The sequence below is a fragment of the Chiloscyllium plagiosum genome, chromosome 6 (assembly GCF_004010195.1).
Source record: "Chiloscyllium plagiosum isolate BGI_BamShark_2017 chromosome 6, ASM401019v2, whole genome shotgun sequence".
NCBI classification, from domain to species: domain Eukaryota; kingdom Metazoa; phylum Chordata; class Chondrichthyes; order Orectolobiformes; family Hemiscylliidae; genus Chiloscyllium; species Chiloscyllium plagiosum.
Window position 1 is genome coordinate 56630272 of NC_057715.1, and position 19962 is coordinate 56650233.

General features: G+C 40.6%; 1 protein-coding gene across 19 annotated transcripts in view; it reads left to right on the top strand.

Moving 5' to 3' along the window:
- The window catches only part of picalma (phosphatidylinositol binding clathrin assembly protein a), a 154779-nt gene that overhangs the window by 28476 nt on the left and 106341 nt on the right, over positions 1-19962 (top strand). For all 19 annotated transcript variants that reach the window (XM_043691581.1, XM_043691589.1, XM_043691590.1 and 16 more), the window contains exons 2-4: positions 11056-11198; positions 12164-12239; positions 18266-18368. In XM_043691581.1, the coding sequence (XP_043547516.1) occupies positions 11056-11198; positions 12164-12239; positions 18266-18368 (322 nt within the window). The remainder of the gene's footprint in view (positions 1-11055; positions 11199-12163; positions 12240-18265; positions 18369-19962) is intronic.

The window sequence follows — 19962 nt, forward strand, 5'->3', positions numbered from 1 at the left end:
TAACTTTACTATTAGACTATTTCCCTTACAATTTAGAACTACTGTGACCAGTGTCTTGTCATGGTGTGTCGACTTTGGAAGGAAATGTTTTCACCGACATTGTTAATGGTCTTGTGTGTGTTTCTTCTGTTTTCAATTGATGAGCAGCAATCTTCTTGTCAGATGACCAAACAAATGGAATTTGTTTCATTCATGTGGCAGACTATGAAATATTCATTTCTGACTAAGTACTAAATCGAACATCTTTTCTGAATCTTGTGCATCACCTGCATTGGCTTTGAATTCAAAGAATACTACCTTTGTTCACTTCTCAGTACATGATAATATAAGCTTGCAAATGCTGGTTAACCCATTCTACTTTTCCATTCAGCATAGTGTGAGCTGTATACTTAATATTCTTTCTTGAAAGCACAGTCATACATCATATTTTAGGCTTGTTTGTGTTAACTGGCTGGGCAATTGCAGGGATATCTACAAGTTCCAATTCATATTTTTCTTCCAAAGAACTCTAGTAATTACCAATAATCACAACATAGCTTGGTCCATAAACAAAGGTCAGTGTTTACAAGAGACATTATTATAACCAGATGAAGAGGGAGAATTGGCTTCCCCTCTTCAAAAAAAACTAGGCAGTCACTTATTGAGTCATGGAGAGGTTCAGCACCAAAACAGACTTTTTAGTCCAACTTGTCTATGCTGACCAGATATCTGAAATAAAGCTAGTCCCATTTGCCAGCATTTGGCCCATCTCCCTCTAACCCCTTCTTATTCATGTACCCATTCAGATGCCTTTTTTAAATGTTGTGCCAGCCTCCACTACTTCCTCTGGCAGCTCGTTCCATACATGCCCACCTTAGGTCCTTTTTAGAAATCTTTCACCTCTCACTTTTTAAACCTATGCCCTTTATGCTGCCCCTCCCCTCCCCCAGGGAAAAGTCCTTGTCACTTGGCCTATCCATGCCCTTCATGACTTTTGTAAACCTCTGTCAGGTCACCCCTCAGTCTCTTATGCTTTGGGGAAAATAACCCCAGCCTATTCAGCCTCTCCTTATAGCTCAAACCCTGGCAACATCCTTGCAAATTTTCTGAACCCTTTCAAGTTTCACAACATCCTTCCTATAAGAGGGAGATTAGAATTACATGCAGTATTCCAAAAGTAGCCTAACCAATGTCCAGTACAGCCTCAATATGATCTCCCAACTCCTATACTCAATGCTCTAACCAATAAAAGCAACCATACCAAATGCCTCCTTCACCTATCCTGTCTATCTGTGACTCCACTTTGAATGAACTGTGTTGCAACAAATATCATTTTTTGCATCCAACTAACATACTTCAGTTAAAAAGTAATTAACTTGATGAAAATGAAATGAACTTGGTGTTTTCTTCAGTGAAAGAAAGGGGAATTTTATTGCCCACTACCCTGAAAAACAATACATAAGAGCACTAAAGCTCATGCAAACATAGGTTTTGGGTTTAAGAGGCAGTCATGGAATGTACAGATGAGAAGTTAGGCATAGTTGTAGTTTAAAGGTCTGAGGTCATTCTGTCAATTCAAGGACTCTGATGTTTAGCTGATGTCTTGTTTCTTCAGCATTGTTAACATTTGCTGGTACCCTTGTTCTTGGTAAACAGTTATTGTTGTAAATTGCACTTTCATAGAGTGTTGACTTTTGAGGTTAAGATTCACTTCCTGCTTATTGTTAACGATTAAATTTCATTTTTTTTTGGCAGTCTGCCTTGCGTTCAAAGCCTGAAATACTGTGTCTTTTGGATTGCAGTATCTGTAATTTTCTTTGAAACTGGATGTTTCACAGATGACTTTTATCCCAATGTGTAACTTCAAAAAAGGTGTTAGTCAACTGGGAGATGCAGATCAGAGTTTGTGCTTTTTAAAAATTAAAGCAATGTTAATTTTAGCTTTGACTAATCCTTTCACTGATGGTTTCCAGAGCTTGGCTAAGGCTTAAAATCAACAACCATTATGCATCAGTATTTGTCCTTTTCAAAAGAAAAGTCATTTTGGTTCATTTAGAGTCTCTGGCATTAATTCAGATGGTTGAGGTGGAACACCAGTCAGTAGTCTACTTTTACTATGACTGCACAAGTATGAAAAATTGTTTGTCGAGCAACAGTCTCGGAGCCGACTTTGCACAAGGTTAATTTTGTGCTAGTATATCCAGTATCTAGGCTTATTATTGTACTATAGTTATCCTAATACCTTCACTGAATACTATTCAAATGGAGAAAGTGAGGTCTGCAGATTCTGGAGATCGGAGCTGGAAATGTGTTGCTGGAAAAGCGCAGCAGGTCAGGCAGCATCCAGGGAACAGGAGAATCAACGTTTCGGGCATAAGCCCTTCTTCAGGAATGGGGAAAGTTTGTCCAGCAGGCTAAGATAAAAGGGTCCAAGTTCATCCCCTGCGGTTGGAGTGTTCCCAGTCGGAAGATAAGACGCTCCTCCTCCGACCGTCGGGTTGTTGTGGTTTGGCGGTGGATGAGTCCAATGACCTGCATATCCTCGGTGGAGTGGGAGGGGGAGTTGAAATGCTGTGCTACAGGTTGGTTGGGTTGGTTCGTCCGGGTGGCCCAGAGGTGCTCTCTGAATCGCTCCGCAAGTAGGCGGCCTGTCTCCCCAATATAGAGGAGGCCACACCGGCTGCAGCGGATGCAGTAGATGATGTGGGTGGAGGTGCAGGTGAGTCTGTGGCGGATATGGGAGTTTCCTTTTGGGCCTTGGAGAGGAGTGAGGGGGGAGGTGTGGGCGCAAGTGTTGCACCTCCTGCGGTTGCAGGGGAAGGTGCCGGGAGTGGAGGTTGGGTCGGTGGGGTGTGTGGATCTGACAAGGGAGTCGCGGAGGTAGTGGTCTCTACGGAAAGCTGATAGGGGAGGGGAGGGAAATATATCCTTGGTGCTGGGGTCTGTTTGGAGGTGGCGGAAGTGACGGCGGATGATGCGCTGTACATGGAGGTTAGTGGGGTGGTAGGTGAGCACCCGTGGGGTTCTGTCCTGGTGGCGGTTGGAGGGGCGGGGTTCAAGGGCGGAGGAGCGGGAAGTGGAAGAGATGCGGTGGAGGGCATCGTCGACCACGTCGGGGGGGAAATTGCGGTCCTTGAAGAAGGAGGCCATCTGGGTTGTGCGTTTTTGGGCGGTTGGAGGGGCGGGGTTCAAATGGAGACTTGGGTGGGATTTGGCTTCTGAATCTCATCTGTACTCAACCCACCTAACATTCTTTTTAAAATGTACCATTGATCTTGCTGAAATGTGCAGATCATTATGACTAAATGAAATAAACCAGAATGCTGGAGAAATTCATCAGGTTTGGCAACATCTCTGGAGAATAAATAAGTTAACAATCTGAAGAAGATTCATGCCAGACTCTCAATGTTAACTCTGCTTCTCTCCACAGAAGCTGCCAGAGCTACTGAGTTTCTCTAGCATTCTGTGTTTATTCCAAATTTCCAGCAGCTGCAGTATTTTACTTTAATTCGATGTTTTTTTTAGGTTATTTCTTAGCTTTCTCAAGATTTTGTTTCTTCATATGGTGTCCATGTCTTAGTTTAGCATCTTGTTTTCACTGGAATTTCTCCTCTCGGTCCTTTAGCCACTTTGATAGCATAACATATCTATGCAAGCAATGCAAACTTGTGATGCTCTCTCTCGCGCTCTCTCTCCTACATCTGTATTGCCCTTTCCCTGTCCCTTATGTACTACAACACACTGATTTCCACCGATCATTTATCTTTTCATTCTGCAAATCTATCAGTTGTAGTTGGGTTGGATTTATCCTAACAGACATCACCCCTTGCAGTTTGATAACCTCAACAAAGTTTGATATTTAATTTGGTATCCTAGTGTCAACTGTATATGTAGTTTGTACCATCTGTAAAATACACTGCAGTAAATCACCAAGACACCTTTTGACAGCACCTTCCAAACCTATGATCTCTCCCAGTTAAAAGGGCAATGGGTGCAAATGCATGGGAACACCATCACCTGCCCATGCCCTTCTAAGTAGCTCCCAAGTCACGATTATGAATTATGTCACTGTTCCTTCACTATCACTGTGTGAAAATGCTGATGCTCCCTTCTTAACAGTACTGTGGATATTTCTATACACCAAGGGTTTTTTTAACAAAGGCAGCTCTACACCTTTTTTTAGGGATGATAATAATAGTTGGCCTACTCAGTGATGCTTATGTCCCATGAAAGAATGGTAAAAATGAATATTAACTTGAGTTTTGAGAGTAATACCAAGAAAATAGACAAGGGAAACCTTTGATCGTCTTAAGGAGTTTAGTTGCAAGCAAAATTTGAATATCATTTAATAGGATAGAGGCAATGCAAATATGTTCACTGCACGCATGCTGGAGTTATCTTTGTGGATGATGTTGCTAATAGACAGCATGCAGACAAGAAAGAGATGATCAGGGATCACTCTCTGCAGCTTCCCAAAGTGGTAACACAAGAGTGGGAAGAGAAGCCTTTTTGGAGATGCACCATGTTGAATCGATAAGGAGCGAAATGAGCCAGGTTAGTCCATGAAGATGATAATAGATGGTGTGGAAGCTTCAATCATGTAAAATAAAACAGCAACAGAGGTGAGAATTGACTGTATACCATAATCGGTTTAAAATGAGATGTGGCCCCAATGAAATTTATATCAGCAAATAGGTCAGTGTGCACCTTGCTGGCCAAATGAAGAATTTGAAAATGTATTTGCTAAGTTGCACATATTAGAAGGAAAGGCCTTGCCTTTATATCATGCCATTTCAGGACTCTAAGTACCTTGCTGAACTGTATTTTCTTTGTGAGGTAGGGAACATTGCAGCCAGTTTACACAGTAAAGTCCTGTACTCAGCAATAAAATAAAGGATATGTAAGTTTGTAAATGACATAAAGATTGGCCAGGTTGTTAAGTGAGGAAGAAGATCTTGGGTTACAGTAGGATATAGATGAATTGGTCAGATGGGCTCAACAGTGGAAGATGACAATTGACACTATGTATGAGGTGATGCATTTCAGGAGAAGTTAACAAGTCAAGGGAGTACTCAATGAATGGCAAGACATTAGGAAACTGAGGAACAGTGGGACTTGGGTGCTTGTACACAGATCGTTGAAGCAACAGAATATGTTAACATGGTAGCTGAGGGATATAGGACACTTGCCTTTGAGCTGTGGCATAGACTACAAGAGCAGGGAAATTGTATTGGAGCTATACAGGCCCCAGCTGGAGTACTATGCAGTCTGGTCACCATCATTGCACTGGAGGGGGTGCAGAGTAGCATTACCAGAATCTTGTCTGGGATGAAAGAGTATAGTTATGAAAGAGGTAGGAAAATCTCCAATTGGTTTCTTTAGAGCAGAGAAGGCTGGAAGGTGTATAGGATTATGAGGGGCATGGATAGAGTGGATCAGAAACAACTTGTTAAAGGGGCCATAGGACTGTTGTGGTGCAGTGATGTGTCCCTACCTCTGGGCCCTGAAACCTAGGTTCAAATCCTAACCGCTCCTAACCTGTGTAATAACAACACCGAATAAGTTGAAAAAATATCTAACAATGGAGAATTATTTTAAGGTGAAAGACTGGAGGTTTAGAGGAAATTTGAGAGAAAAACTTAGTTCATCCAGAGGGTTATGGGGACCTAGAAGGGTAGTTGAGGCAGCAAACCTCAAACTTTTAAAAAGTACTTGGATAATGTCATAACATTCAAAGCTATGAGCCGAGCGTTGAAAGTGGGATGAGTGTAAATTTAGAATAGTTTTATTTTCAGTGCACACTCTGAGCCAAGGGGCCTTTTCTGAGGTGTGTTATTGTATGATTCTAAATGAATGGATGATTTCTTGTTGCATCGTCTTGAAACATAAATATTGATAAGAATACCAGGGAGACCTACTTTGTTTTTCAAATAGTGCTGAGAGTTCCTTGCCTCCATTCGAGTTGACAGACAGAGCAGCTGTTTGATATCTCTTCTCAAGACAAGAGTTTTGTACTATCTCAGCAGTGACTTCCATGTGAATTTGAATGAAGTGCCCATGTCTTTGGAGCATTGAATTCAACACCAACTGACTCGTGGGCAACAGTGTTATTACAAAGTCAGGTCTGACAGATTGTGGAATTTGGTACTTTGTGGATATTTAATTCCAGCACTTGAAGTTAAGCTTATAATCAGTAAATAAGAAGTCCATTTAGACACATGAGAGATGGTTATTTGGGTAAACAAGTACTGTGTAACATCAGGCATGTTCAGAATTTTCAGTTTCAATGTAATACAGTTAATGTGAACAAAAGGATGCCAGTGATAAGTATTGATCTCCTATGGTTGTGAATCCTGACATCACTCTTAAGCAAGTGTTGACTCCACCTTTGTGGGAACGTATGAGGCTAAAGCCACTTTAAAGAAGTTGGATAACACCAGTACTGTACTTAGATGTTGGATGCTAGAAACACTCTTGTCCAATTAAATCCTTTTCATTATTACAATCTTTCATTGGGTATTTCACTGAAGCTATGGTTACTTTGGCATTCATTGTCTTATTTCTTAATGTTAAACCTGTACTAAACCAGCTTAGCGAGAAGTGTAAGCAGAAAATTCCAAAGATTCACTTCCCTTTGAAGAAATTCCTCATCTCCTTCCCAAATGAATTGATCCTTATTGAGAAATTATGCACTGTCGTTCCAGACCCCCCCCCCCCGGTAGGGGAATACCCTTTCTACATCTCCTGTGTATATCCTAAGAATTTTATGAGCTTCCATTAACTGACCTCTGCTCTCTAGACTTTCTAAAACAATAGAGCCAGTTTCCTTGATCTCACCTTCTAGGAAAATCCTGCCATCCCAAGGATTAGCCTGGTGAGCATTTGCAGCACTTGCATGTTGTAAATTGTGTTCGTTCTTTAAATAAGAGTCATCTTCTATCTACTATAATACCTTTTTGCAGCACGGTGGCTCAGTGATTAGTGCCGAGTCCACACATGTGCACGATAGGTGAATTGACCATGCTAAATTCCCCAGGGATGTTAGGTTAGGTGGGTCGGCCATGGGAAATGTGGGGTTATAGGGTAGGGGGTGTGGGTCTGTGTGGGAAACTCTTCAGAGGGTCATTTGTGGACTCAATGGCCTGCATCCGCACTGTATGGATTCTATGATGCATGTTTTCCCCAATCAACCACAGTCAATATACCCCCTGTATTTTCATAGCAATTAGTTAAAGAATAGGCCATTTGGCCTATGAAGCCTGCGCATTGTTCTGTTGTAATATCCTCTCTATTGAATGTGCCGATTCTATTCTCCATTACGAATTTCCATCACTAACCATATTTTGCTTTTCCATTGTAAATTCTGAGTCTCGAGTATTCTGTTCCTCGCATTGGTCACCTTTCAGCAGCTGACTGGCATGCCTCGCCAACTCCAAGATATGTTACTAAGATACAGGAATCTGATGATGTCAACTGCTCTCTACACTAGGACTTCTTTTGTGGACATAATGTTCAGTGTGTTAATGATGTGCTTGGTTAGAAATGTGGCTTTGAAGTGGGCTATAAGCGGCTGGAAGAGATTAAGGATGAAATTGAGATTTTAGAATACCAGAGGTGGGCAAAAGTGATGTTGCATTTGAGACCAGAGTCTGAATAAAAGGTTTGGGATATGTTTGAGGAGATTGTACTGATAGGTCAGGTCAGTGCTGTTAAACAAGTTAAGCAGAAACCTGGCAATACCTTATTGCAAATAAATTTGACAGTATTTTCCAACTTTTTTTGTTCCCTTAATTCTCTCTTTTTTTTTCTTGAATATGCACAAGAGAATAGAGGTGAACTGATCCAGTTGGTTATGGCAGCCTTATTGTTGTGCCCCTGTTATAGATCAGACCATGGTAGGCTACTGCAAAAAATACGGAGGTATGGCATTGAGGGTGAGTTGGAGGTTTGGATTAGGAATTGGCTGGCTGGAAGAAGACAGAGGGTAGTAGTTGATGGTAAAGGTTTATCTTGGAGTGCAGTTACTTGCGGTGTTCCGCAAGGATCTGTTTTGGGACCATTACTGTTTGTCATTTTTATAAATGACCTGGAGGAGGGGCTAGAAGCCTTGGCATCATGCTAGCTCTGGCTTTTATTGGTAGAGGAATTGAGTTCCAGAGTCCTGAGGTCATGTTGAAGTTGTATAAGACTCTGGTGCGGCCGTATCTGGAGTATTGTGTACAGTTTTGGTCGCCATCCTATAGGAAGGATGTGGAGGCACTGGAACGGGTGCAGAGGAGGTTTACCAGGATGTTGCCTGGTATGGTAGGAAGATCGTATGAGGAAAGGCTGAGGCACTTGGGGCTGTTTTCATTGGAGAAAAGAAGGTTTAAGGGTGACTTGATAGAGGTGTACAAGATGATTAGGGGTTTAGATAGGGTTGACCATGAGAACCTTTTTCCACGTATGGAGTCAGCTATTACGAGGGGCCACAGCTTTTAATTAAGGGGTGGTAGGGAAAGGACAGATGTTAGGGGTAGATTCTTTACTCAGCGAGTTGTGAGTTCATGGAATGCCTGCCAGTAGCACTGGTGGACTCTCCCTCTTTATGGGCATTTAAACGGGCATTGGATAGGCATATGGAGGATAGTGGGCTAGTGTAGGTTAGGTGGGCTTGGATCGGCGCAACATCGAGGGCCAAAGGGCCTGTACTGCGCTGTATTCTTCTATGTTGTATGTTCTAACTCCCTCAAATATATTTAGAAGATAGTCTAGGCACCAACTTTCTATTATTTTTAAAGGCAAGTGTAAGATGTTGTGTTCTGGGTATAATTTGTTTGGTCAGACTACCAGGCTTGAAGCAAAACCTTTTTATTTCTATACTAGAGTTAAAATACAAACAAAAGAAAGAAGAAGAAGAAGAATTGGAATAGCTTAACTCTACTGGAAATCTTTACAGAGTAACAGATTTATTTATCTACTCAACATCAACTGTTTCAATATAGTAACATCCCATAAACACAACCTTGGCAAAAGCAAATTTAGTAAAATAAATTGTCTCACTTGCAGCTCTCCAGTGTAGGAGGAAAGAATATCGAGAGAGAACTGAAGTGTTTTGCTGCATCAGACGTGTATAGCAGTCTCCAAACGCCAACAGCTACTGAAAGTTAAACTAAAATCCTGTTTTTTTTTTTTGGGAGCTTGATCCCACTCTTTCACGTTGCTTTTGTTGTTCCAACTTAAAAAAAAAACCTTATTGGTTTGGAACAGACTGCTCAGAACATCTGTCTCAACCTCTTTTTGTTTTTTTAAAAAAAGACAAAATGCACGTTTTTCAAGCCATAGTATTGTCACCTCCTGCATTGTCGTAGATGATAGAGGGCATGGATTTGGAAGATGCTATCAAAGGAGTCTTGGTGAATTTCTGATGTGGTTGTTTTAGATGGAACATAATGCTGTCACTGCCAGTTTTTTGTAAATAGTATTTAAATCGCCTGAGGAGTTTGAATATTGGGCAATCGTTACCAAATATTCCCACTTCAGACCTTTTATGGGGGGGTTGTTGGGCGAAGTGCACTACCTTGAACTCCTGCGTCTATGTCCTTGAGCTGAGATGACTGATCTCCAACAACTACAATCACCTTCCTTTGTGGTGGGTATGACTCAATCAGTGGAGAATTTTCCTTCCAATTTCCATTGGGAGGGTATCTTGATGTAACATTTGGTCAAGTGTTGCCTTGATGTTCAGGGCAGTCACATTTGCCTTCCTTTTTGGAGTTCAGCTCTTTTTTTTCCATGTTTAAATTAAGGCTGTAATGATGTCAGGAGCTGAGTGGCACTATCAGAACCCAACTGTATATCAATGCATAGGTTATTCCTCTGCAAGTGCTGCTTGATGAACATTGTTGACCATCCATGCCATCACATTGCTAATGATTTGAGATTGAAAAGTCCGTATTGGCTGAGTTGGATTTGTCCTGTTATTTTGTGTACAGGGTGTAACTTGGGCAGTTTTTCACATTGTTGGGCAGATACCAATGTACCTATACAGGAGCAGCCCAGCTCGGGGTGTAGTTTAGTTCTGGAGCACAAGCCTACCTTAATTGAAGGCACTGAATTCCAGAATTTCTTTATCATGCTGAATGAATTGAATTGGTTGAAAGCTAGCATCTGTGATGCTGAGGATTTCAGGAGAGGGTCAAGATAGATCGTCTCCTTGGCACTTCTGGTTGAAAAAGGATGCAGTTGCCTTGTGCTTTGAACTGATGTGCTGTGCTCCTCCATCATTGACAATTGGTACATTTACCTCCTGTTTAACTGTCTTAATGTCCACCACCATTCATGACTGGATGTGGCAGCACTGCAGAGCTTCTGCCTAATCTGTTGGTTGTGGGATTGCTTACCCTGTCTATTGCATGTTGCTTACACTGTTTTGGCATGCAAGTCCCCCTGTGGTGTATCTTGATCTGGTTAACGCCTCATTTTCAGGTATGTCTGGTGTTGCTCCTGGTCTATATTGCTTCCCAGTAAAATGTTTTTGCTTAACAGTAGCTTCCAGGTTTCCCCATGTTCTTCATTTTTGTATTTTGATATATTGTTTGGATTTATTGGTCTTTCTGCTCCTATTTCCACAGAACCTGTATTGGTTCCACTGTACAATTGTGTGTTTTTGGTTTTCAAGGTAAAATTCCTGTATGATGATTGTGCTAAGGGTTAGGAAAATCCAAATTGGAGCATGCCTAATTGAATCTTTAAACTTTTTGCTGCTGAACTAGAAATTCCTTCCTATGTTACATGTTGGTTTCTGCATTGACCATGTGCTTATGGATAGCAATTTTAAGTTCTGTTCTTTACCAAAAAACATTGCACCAACTTTTAATTTTAAGCATACTTGAAACACAAGAGGAGCTTTAAACTTGAAGTTTGAAATTACCATAGATTAATGCATGATATGACATTATCATGCAAAATGAACTTTTATCTGCTAAAAATCCATTTGAATGAAAAGTAGAAAGGATGAGGATAGATGTTTAAAAATTAATATTTTTGATTTCAGCTTGAGTCTATTCACTAATCACTATATGTTTTCTTTTGCAGATCTCATTCAGTGTACAAATGAGATGAATGTAAACATACCTCAGCTGGCAGATAGCCTTTTTGAAAGAACTACAAATAGCAGCTGGGTAGTGGTATTCAAGTCTCTCATCACAACTCATCAAATGATGGTTTATGGAAATGAGGCAAGTCTCAAAAAATATTTAGATCATTGGTTGTGAAAGGTGAATGAAATGTGTGCTGAATGTTTTTGTTTTATTGCCCATATTTGATGAAGCTCACAAGTTATGCTATTTAAGTAAGGATTAATTGTAAGGTTTTGTATTTGGCTTTCCCAAGTAAATGAGGTATCATGTTCTGAAAATGCCCATTACTTAAAAGTTTCATCTCTGCCTAGAAACTTATCTTTTGATATCTATACTTTATTCTTTGCTGGGAACATATGGGATAGGAAGAACTTGCATTTACTTTGTGCCTTTCGTGCCCTCAACATTCCGAAACACTTCGCAACCACTTAATCTTTTGAATGGCATTCAAGGTTTCACAGCAAATTTGTGCTTGTAGCTTGTTTGTATATGGTGAGTTAGATGCATGTCCAGTTGATGTTTATGTGGGATAAATGTTGCTTAGGACACCGGCTCCACTTTGAATCGTGTGATGGTGTATCCACCTAATCTTGACTTTATTTCCCTCCACTTCATTAAATTATTGGGCTAGGCTTACACTGCAATTCTAAAATGGAGCCTGAACCTGCAACCTACTGAATCAGATGAGTATTACCATGACACCAAGCTGTTAGGTGACTGCTCGGATTTCTGATAATTCTATTTTTGAGTACAGCGTTTTAGAGGCAACAAAAGTTGCCAGCCCTAAATACCACCCAAATAATATTGAAATATTTGCTGAGCATCAGAGTGTAGGTCCTGTGTCTTATGGCATAACACCTTTTGAACACAACAGCATGCATAGGATTGTTGGCAACTTCAAAACAATATTTTGATCTTGGGTGAAATAGATTATGCAAGTTTAGACCGTGTATAACCATTTAATATATCTTTAAAGGTGTAATGATGGAAAATATTTTGGGTTTTGGGAAGTGTTAAGAGAACAAATGTTCAAGCAGAAACTAACTATTTTCTAACCTGTTCAGCGTTTTATCCAGTACCTAGCTTCAAGAAACACCTTGTTCAACCTGAACAATTTTCTAGATAAAAGTGGGTTGCAAGGTGAGTGTGAATTTAACCTTTTGACTATTGTGTATTATTTCTATCTGAAATCAACAACCTATCAGTACACCTTGTGAAGAGGGTGCTGATTGGTCATACCATTAGCATTATGGAGGCGCAGCAAGAATAGTTAACAGTCAGTCTTCATTCTTGGACAAGGCAGATTCTGATTGGTATTGCCGTAAGAGTGCAGCAGAAATTGGGGTAGGGGGAAGAGGGATCATGAGACTGCCATTCTTGAGGATGTAATAGATGTGCAAATTTCTATTGTTTGCTAAATCAAGGTCCTGTATGTTAATATATATGCCATCTATAATATAAATGTATTTGACCCAAGGCTAACTAACGTTATGCTGGTTTCTTTGGTGATTCTTAGCATAGTTAGGATTATTTGATGCATGCTGTCCAAGAACAGAATCACTTGTTGTTCAGAGACTTGTGAACATTAGCTAATTCAAGCACAATTAGCATGCTGCTTGCTTGCAAATGGTTAACACGACATGTTGATGCGGTCTGCCAGTTGCTGAGTCACATACCTGACATCATGTCAGCCTGAAAATCCTCACGTGACTTGTGTAGTGGACAAAATGTATTTTTTTAACATGATGGCAACATCCTATTACTGAAGATCACCACTCGTGGATTTTTCTTTTTCTTCACGCATGGAATATGGGTGTTGCTGGGTGGGCTGGCATTTGTGTCACTAGTTATCCTTGAGAAGGTCCAAGTGAGCTGCTGCCTTGAACCACTGCAATCCAAGCACTTAAGTAGGCTTATAACGCCGTGAGTAAGATAATTTCAGGATTTTGATCCAACAACATAAAAAAAATGATATATTTCCAAGTAAGGATAGTGCATGACTTCAAGGGGAATTTGTAGATGGTGCTGTTCCCTCGACATGTTGTCTCATTCTTCTAGGTGATATTGGTTGTGGTTTTCTAAGGTATTAAGGAGCTTTGTGGAATTTCTGCAATGCATCTTGTAGATGGTACACACTGCTGCTACTCATTGTCAGTGTTGGAGGGAGTGGATGTTGTTTCAATCAAACAGACTTTGTTTTATTTTGATGTCAAGTCTCTTGAATGCAGTTGAAGCTGCATTCAGCCAGGTAAGTGAGGAGTATTCCAATACACTCCTGATTTGTGCCTGGTAGGAGGTGAGTTACTCACTGCAGTATTCCTAGACTCTGATTTGCTCTTGGTGCCACAGTATTTATATGGGTAGTTCAGTTCAGTTTCTGATCAATGATGACGCCTGGAATGATGTCAGTGGGAAGTCAGTGAAGGTAATGGCATTTCATGTCAAGGGGTCATGTTCAGATTATCTCTTACTGGCAATGAGCATTTGTGTGGCACAAGCCTTACTTCACAGTTTTCAGCCTAAGCCTGGGTGATATCTAGGCTTTGGTGCACTGGGACACGGGCTTTCAGTATCTGAAGAGTCGCAAATGGTGCAATCATTGATGAACATCCTCACTTTTAACCTTCCGGACGAATTAAGCAGCTAAAGACACTACCCAAAGAAATTGCTGCAGAGATGTTCTGGTGCTGAGATGGCTGATCTGTAATGACTACAGTCATCTTCCTTTTTGCCTGGTATGACTCCAACGAGCAATGCATTTTCCCTCAATTTCCATGGACATCAGTTTTACTAGGAGAAAGTGAGGACTGCAGATGCTGGAGATCAGAGTCAAAAAGTGTGGTGCTGAAAACGCACAGCAGGTCAGGCAGCATCTGAGAAGCAAAAAAGTTGACATTTCGGGCATTTGCCCTTCAGGAAGGGGGTTGAGAGAGAAATAGGGAGGTGGGACGGCGGGGAGGGGTAAAGGTAGGTGAGATGCTGATAGGTAGATGCAGGTATGAGGTAATAGTGTTAGGTCAGTGGGGAGGATGGAGAAGATAAGTGTGAAGGAAGATAGGTCAAGAGGGCACTGCCAAGTAGGAATGATGGATCTGGGTTAAACTGGGGGAGGTCTGTTTGATGCCACACTTGATCAAGTGATTTACTGCAAAATAGTAGGTGAGTGAACTAGTGTTAATCTATTTAAATTGATGAAACTGATTCTCCTGGAAAGGAAAAGGTGAAGTATACAGTGAACCATTTAAGGCCAAAAGTACAATAAGTTTATGCAAGAGACAGTGAGTAATAATTTGATCAGGATAGCCATTATTATATAGTCATTGTCAGGCAAGATGGTTTTGATGGATATTATCTTGGTATTAAGCTGACTCAGGTGAACAGATGATTAGGGCTCTTTTCATAAAATTGTCAATAAAATTATTGCTTGTGGGACTGCAAACCTTTCACATGTGTTGATCACTGAATGTAAGATTTCTGTAAAATAGAGAATCCATTGGTAGATTTTTCACATTGTACATCAGGAAAGGAAGTTGATTAGATTTCCAAGTCTTCAGATCCTGAACTGGCCTCACTTTCGGACTCGTGAAAGGCAGTGTATCCCTCTCTGGTATGGATGGGAATGATAATATCCTATGATATGTGTTGAATTTATAATGCTTCAGTACTGTTTACCTTTTGACTTCTTTCTCCACTACCTCTTGTCTATCAGTCAGCATCAATCATAATGGAAGTTTTTAGCTTCATTTAAATGGGCTGGGAAAGAAATAAAATCAGTGATAGTGGTACAACAGATATTGGTACAAAATTGAATGTCTGTCAACTAGGCTGAGGCAGAAATTGTGACATTTACAAGCTGATGCCATTGTTTCAGAAGATGGTGTGAAGGGGTAATTTGCAGATTAGCAAGGATGGGATGAAGGATTAATTCTTGAGGATTCTACCAATGTTTCAGAGCGGAAAGAAAACCCATTGCAATAAAAAAAAAACAATTCGAGCAGTCAAATAGATCTGAGTAAACTAAGGAACTTGCTGGATGACAAGTTGGTGACAGAATATTGTGGCTCAATTGACCACGACTGACTGGTCTGTAATTCCCAGGATTATCCCTTTTCCCTTTCTTGAACAAGGAAAAAACATTTGCCATCCTCCAATCATTTGGCACTACTCCAGTGGACAGTGAGCATGCAAAGATCATTGCCAAAAGGTCCAGCAATCTCTTCCTTCACTTCCCGTAGTAATCTTGGGTTTATCCTGACCAACCCAGGAGTCTAACCTATCCTTGTTTTTCAAAATTTCCAGCACATCCTCCTTCTTAACATCAACCTCTTCAAGCATATCAGTTTGTTTCACACTGTCCTCACAAAGACAAAGTTCCCTCTCAGTAGCCAATATTGAAGCAAAGTATTCATTAAGGACATCCCTACCTCCTCCGACTCCAGGCACAAGCTCCCTCCACTATGACTGATCGGCCCTGCCCTCACTCTGGCCATCCTCTTGTTCCTCAAATAAGTGCAGAATACCTTAGGGTTTTCCTTAATCCTATCTGCTAAAGCTTTTTCATGTTACTTTCTAGCTCTCCTAAGTCTATTCTTCAGTTCCTCCCTGACTGCCTTGTAATCCTCGAGAGCCCTGTCTGATCCTTGTATAGTTAACCTTAAGTAAGTTTCCTTTTTTCTCTGGACTAGATGTTCCACACCTTGTCATCCAAGGCTCATTCACCCTACCATCACTTCCTTGCCTCAGTGGGACAAACCTAACCAGCACTCGCAGCAAGTGCTCCCTGAACAACCTCCACATTTCCGTCATGCATTTCTCGGAAAGTATCTGTTTCCAATTTATGCTCCATAGTTCCTGCCTAAGAGCATTGTAATTTCCCCTGCCCCAACTAAATGCTTTCCCACACCGCCTGCCCCGAGCCCTCTCCGTGATGATAATAAAGGTCAGTCATTCAAGCTTGTGCTACCACTCAATGAGATAACAGCTGATCTGCAACCTAACTCCATATGCCCTTTAACAGCAAACAATTATTTTTAACACAGATCATGAGTTATTGATTCATTTGTGGAAAATTAACTAAAATGCCATTACAATTAATACAATGCTTCAAGAAGTTAAATGTTCTCACTGCATAAACAAACATTCAAGATCCTTAGTTTGGTCACTTCATTTGATCTACATTGGGTATACTTCTTAGAAGATGGCTGGAATTGAGCCACCATGTTCTGTTAGCAACTTGTCATCCAGCAAGTTCCTTAGTTTACTTAGTTTGCTTAGTTTACTCAGATCTATTTGATTGCGAGAATTGTTTTTTGATTACAATGGGTTATCTTTCCGCTTTGAAACATATGTAGAATTCTCAAGAATTAATCCTTCGTTCCATCCTAGCTCATCTGCGAATTACGCCTTCACACCATCTTCTGAAACAATGGCATCCGCTTGTAACATTATTGGAGAGGATTCTGAAAGACAGGATTTATGATTATTTGGAAAAGTATAGTTTGCTTAGACATAGTCAGCTTCTGAGGGTCAGGTCATGTCTCACAAGTCTTATTGAATTATTTGAGGATGTGACAAAATACATTGAAGGCCGAGCAGTGGGTGTGGTGGAAATGGATTTTAACGACATTTGATAAGGTACCCCTTGGTAGGCTCATTGAGAATGTACGGAGGCATGGGACAGAGAGAAATTGGCTGTCTGGATGCAGAATTGGCTGGCCTGTAGACGGAGTAGTAGTAGTAGTAGATGGAAAATTTTCAACCTGGAACTTGGTGACCAGTGGTATTCTGCTGGGATCTGTTCTGGGACCTCTGAACTACTTGATTTTTGAAAATGACTTTGATGAGGAAGTGGAAGGGTGGATTAGTAAGTTTGCCAATGACACAAAGTTTGGTGGAGTGGTGGATAGTGTGGAGGGCTGTTGTAGATTGTAATGGGATATTGACAGGATGTAGAGTTGGGCTGAGAAGTGGCAGATGGCGTTCAACCTGGGAAAGTGTGAAGTGATTCATTTTGGAAGATTGAATTTGAATGCAGGTTACAGGGTTAAAGGCACGATTCTTGGCAGTATGGAAGAACACAGGGATCTTGGGGTCCACATCCATAGATCCCTCAAAGTTGCCACCCTAGTGGATAGGGTTGTTAAGAAGTTGTGTGGTGTGTTGGCTTTCATTAGCAGGGACATTGAGTTTAAGAGCCTGTGAGGTTTTGCTGCAGTTCTAGCAAGCCTGGTTAGACCACACTTGGAATATTATATTCAGTTCTGATCACCTCATCACAGGAAAGATGTGGAAGATTTCGGGATGGTGCAAAGGAGATTTAACAGGATGCTGCCTGGACTGGAGGGCATGTCTTATGAAGAAAGCTTGAGGGAGCTAGGGCTCTTCTCATTGGAGCGAAGAAGGATCAGAGGAGACTGGATAGGGGTGTACAAGATAATGAGAGGCATAGATAGAATGGACAGCCAGAGAGTTTTTCCCAGGGTGGAAATGGCTGTCGAGAGGGGGCATAATTTTAAGGTGATTGGAGCAAGGTTGAGATGAGATGTCAGAGGTAGGTTCTTTACACAGTGGTGGATGTATGGAATGCACTGCCAGCAGTGGTCATAGAGTCAGATACATGAGGGGCATTTCGTGACCCTTGGGTAGGAACATGGATGATAGTAAAATGAAGGGTATGGAGGTGAGTTTGATCTTCGAGTAGGATAAATGATCAGACCAACATCAAGGGCCAAAGGGCCTGTATTGTTCTGTTCTATGATTGAATGTCCTACTTCCATTTCCACGTTCTTCTCCAATATGCCTTATGATAGGTATGTGTTATCTTCATCTGTGTAAAGGTGTGGTGTAGTCACCTATTCCTTAGATATAGCAGTTATGTTGCAAATTTTTTTAAAAATCCACAAGCTATTCTGATTGATGTAAATCTTAAGAATAAGAACTATTCTCACTTATGTTTAACTTGAATAGTGAAGCAATGTGTTGATTGGAAACAGAAATTCATGATTGGTCTCCTGATCTCTTGTGTCCAGGCATAAATGTGCCCATAAATACTTTTATAACTGTTTTTAAGTAGATAAAACCATTTTGCTTTTACTGACCAACAGCAATAAATGTTTATTCTTCATGAGGTGCTACTGTTTTTAACATGGATATTTTGTGTGTTTAAGGGTATGACATGTCTACTTTCATCCGGCGTTATAGTAGATACCTAAATGAAAAGGCAGTCTCCTACAGGCAGGTTGCTTTTGACTTCACCAAGGTGAAAAGAGGGTAAGGACTAATAACAGTCAACCGTAACATGAGTCTGTCAAAATTGATTTTTCCTTTTATTGTTTACCTAAGTAGCTGCAGTTCAGGTGGGAGTTAATAGTTATGCTGTATCTGCTGATTATCTAATGAGCTTTGAATTGTGTTAACTACAAGTCTTCCGCACATGTATTACCTGTAACTTGATAATCCCAATTAAGTATTAGATTTAAATCTTGATAAACAACAAAGAAATGGTTTCCTTTTATGAAGGCAGTGGCTGATGCTCCATTCCGCCCTTTTGGCACTTCACTCAAGTGGCCGTATTTCATGGCGATTATTAGTAAATGATTTGATGTGGTAGGAAGTGCAATGGCACTCGCTTTTTATCCAAATACAAAGCACAGTACTGTCTTGTGATTTTGAATGTTCATAGAATCTTAATAGTATTATTGGAAAATGCAATGGATATATGCTAAAATTATTTAGTTTGAAGATCGTGATAGATACTGCCTTCCATCACAATATACTCCTCTTCCTTGGCCTGAGCAAGGAATGGATATGGTTACTTTTGTATTTCTTCAATGTCCAATGTAGATTCGATTGTGGTTAAAAGATCAGTGGTAACAGTTGATTGCCTGAGTCAGACTCTTGGTTCTGGACTGCTAAGAGGAGTTTATGGAGTAGCTGGCAATCAGATTGTTTTGCCTATATTCTAGCAGGGGCACTTGTTTGTGGTCAGGATTGAAACCTCTGACTTTTTAAACTTTTTTTTCCCCCCCAGATCCCAACCTGGGCACCAGTAATACCTAAAGTCACTTCACTTGATCAGCTAATTTAAATGAATATCAAGGAACAAGACAATTTTAAATGGTTTTCATGCATGTACCCATGATGCCATTTGTAAAATATTGTTAAAAATATGAATCAAAATTAAATCACTTTCATAGTTCATGACTGTTATGATGCAAAGGTTGAGCATCTGTGACCTAAAAACCAAATACCAAGAAATGCCCGTCTCACCTTGTAATCTGTTAAAATTTGATTGAGTGACAGAGAACTCTTAAATTGTTATTTTTCTTTACATAGTGGAAATTATGTTCGTAACTCTAATAATGAACAAAATTATAATTTGATTGGTTTCCGAGTGTCAAAACAATAAAATTTAACTTCCGTTGGCTTCTAATATCTTGGGCATAATTTAAATTAATTTGGTTAAATTTGAATTGTTGTCAAAACAGTAAGCAAACTTCTGGTATCCATTTAACAGCCAACTGTTACATGTATCTTGGAACAACCGGTCTCCCAGCTTCCCCATTGGGGCAGCTGAATCTGCACTTTAAGTATAGAGTCATAGAGATGTACAGCATGGAAACAGACCCTTCGGACCAACCTGTCCACGCCGACCAGATATCCCAACCCAATCTAGTCCCACCTGCCAGCACCCGGCCCATATCCCTCCAAACCCTTCCTATTCATATACCCATCCAAATGCCTCTTAAATGTTGCAATTGTACCAGCCTCCACCACATCCTCTGGCAGCTCATTCCATACACGTTCCACCCTCTGCATGAAAAAGTTGCCCCTTAGGTCTCTTTTATATCTTTCCCCTCTCACC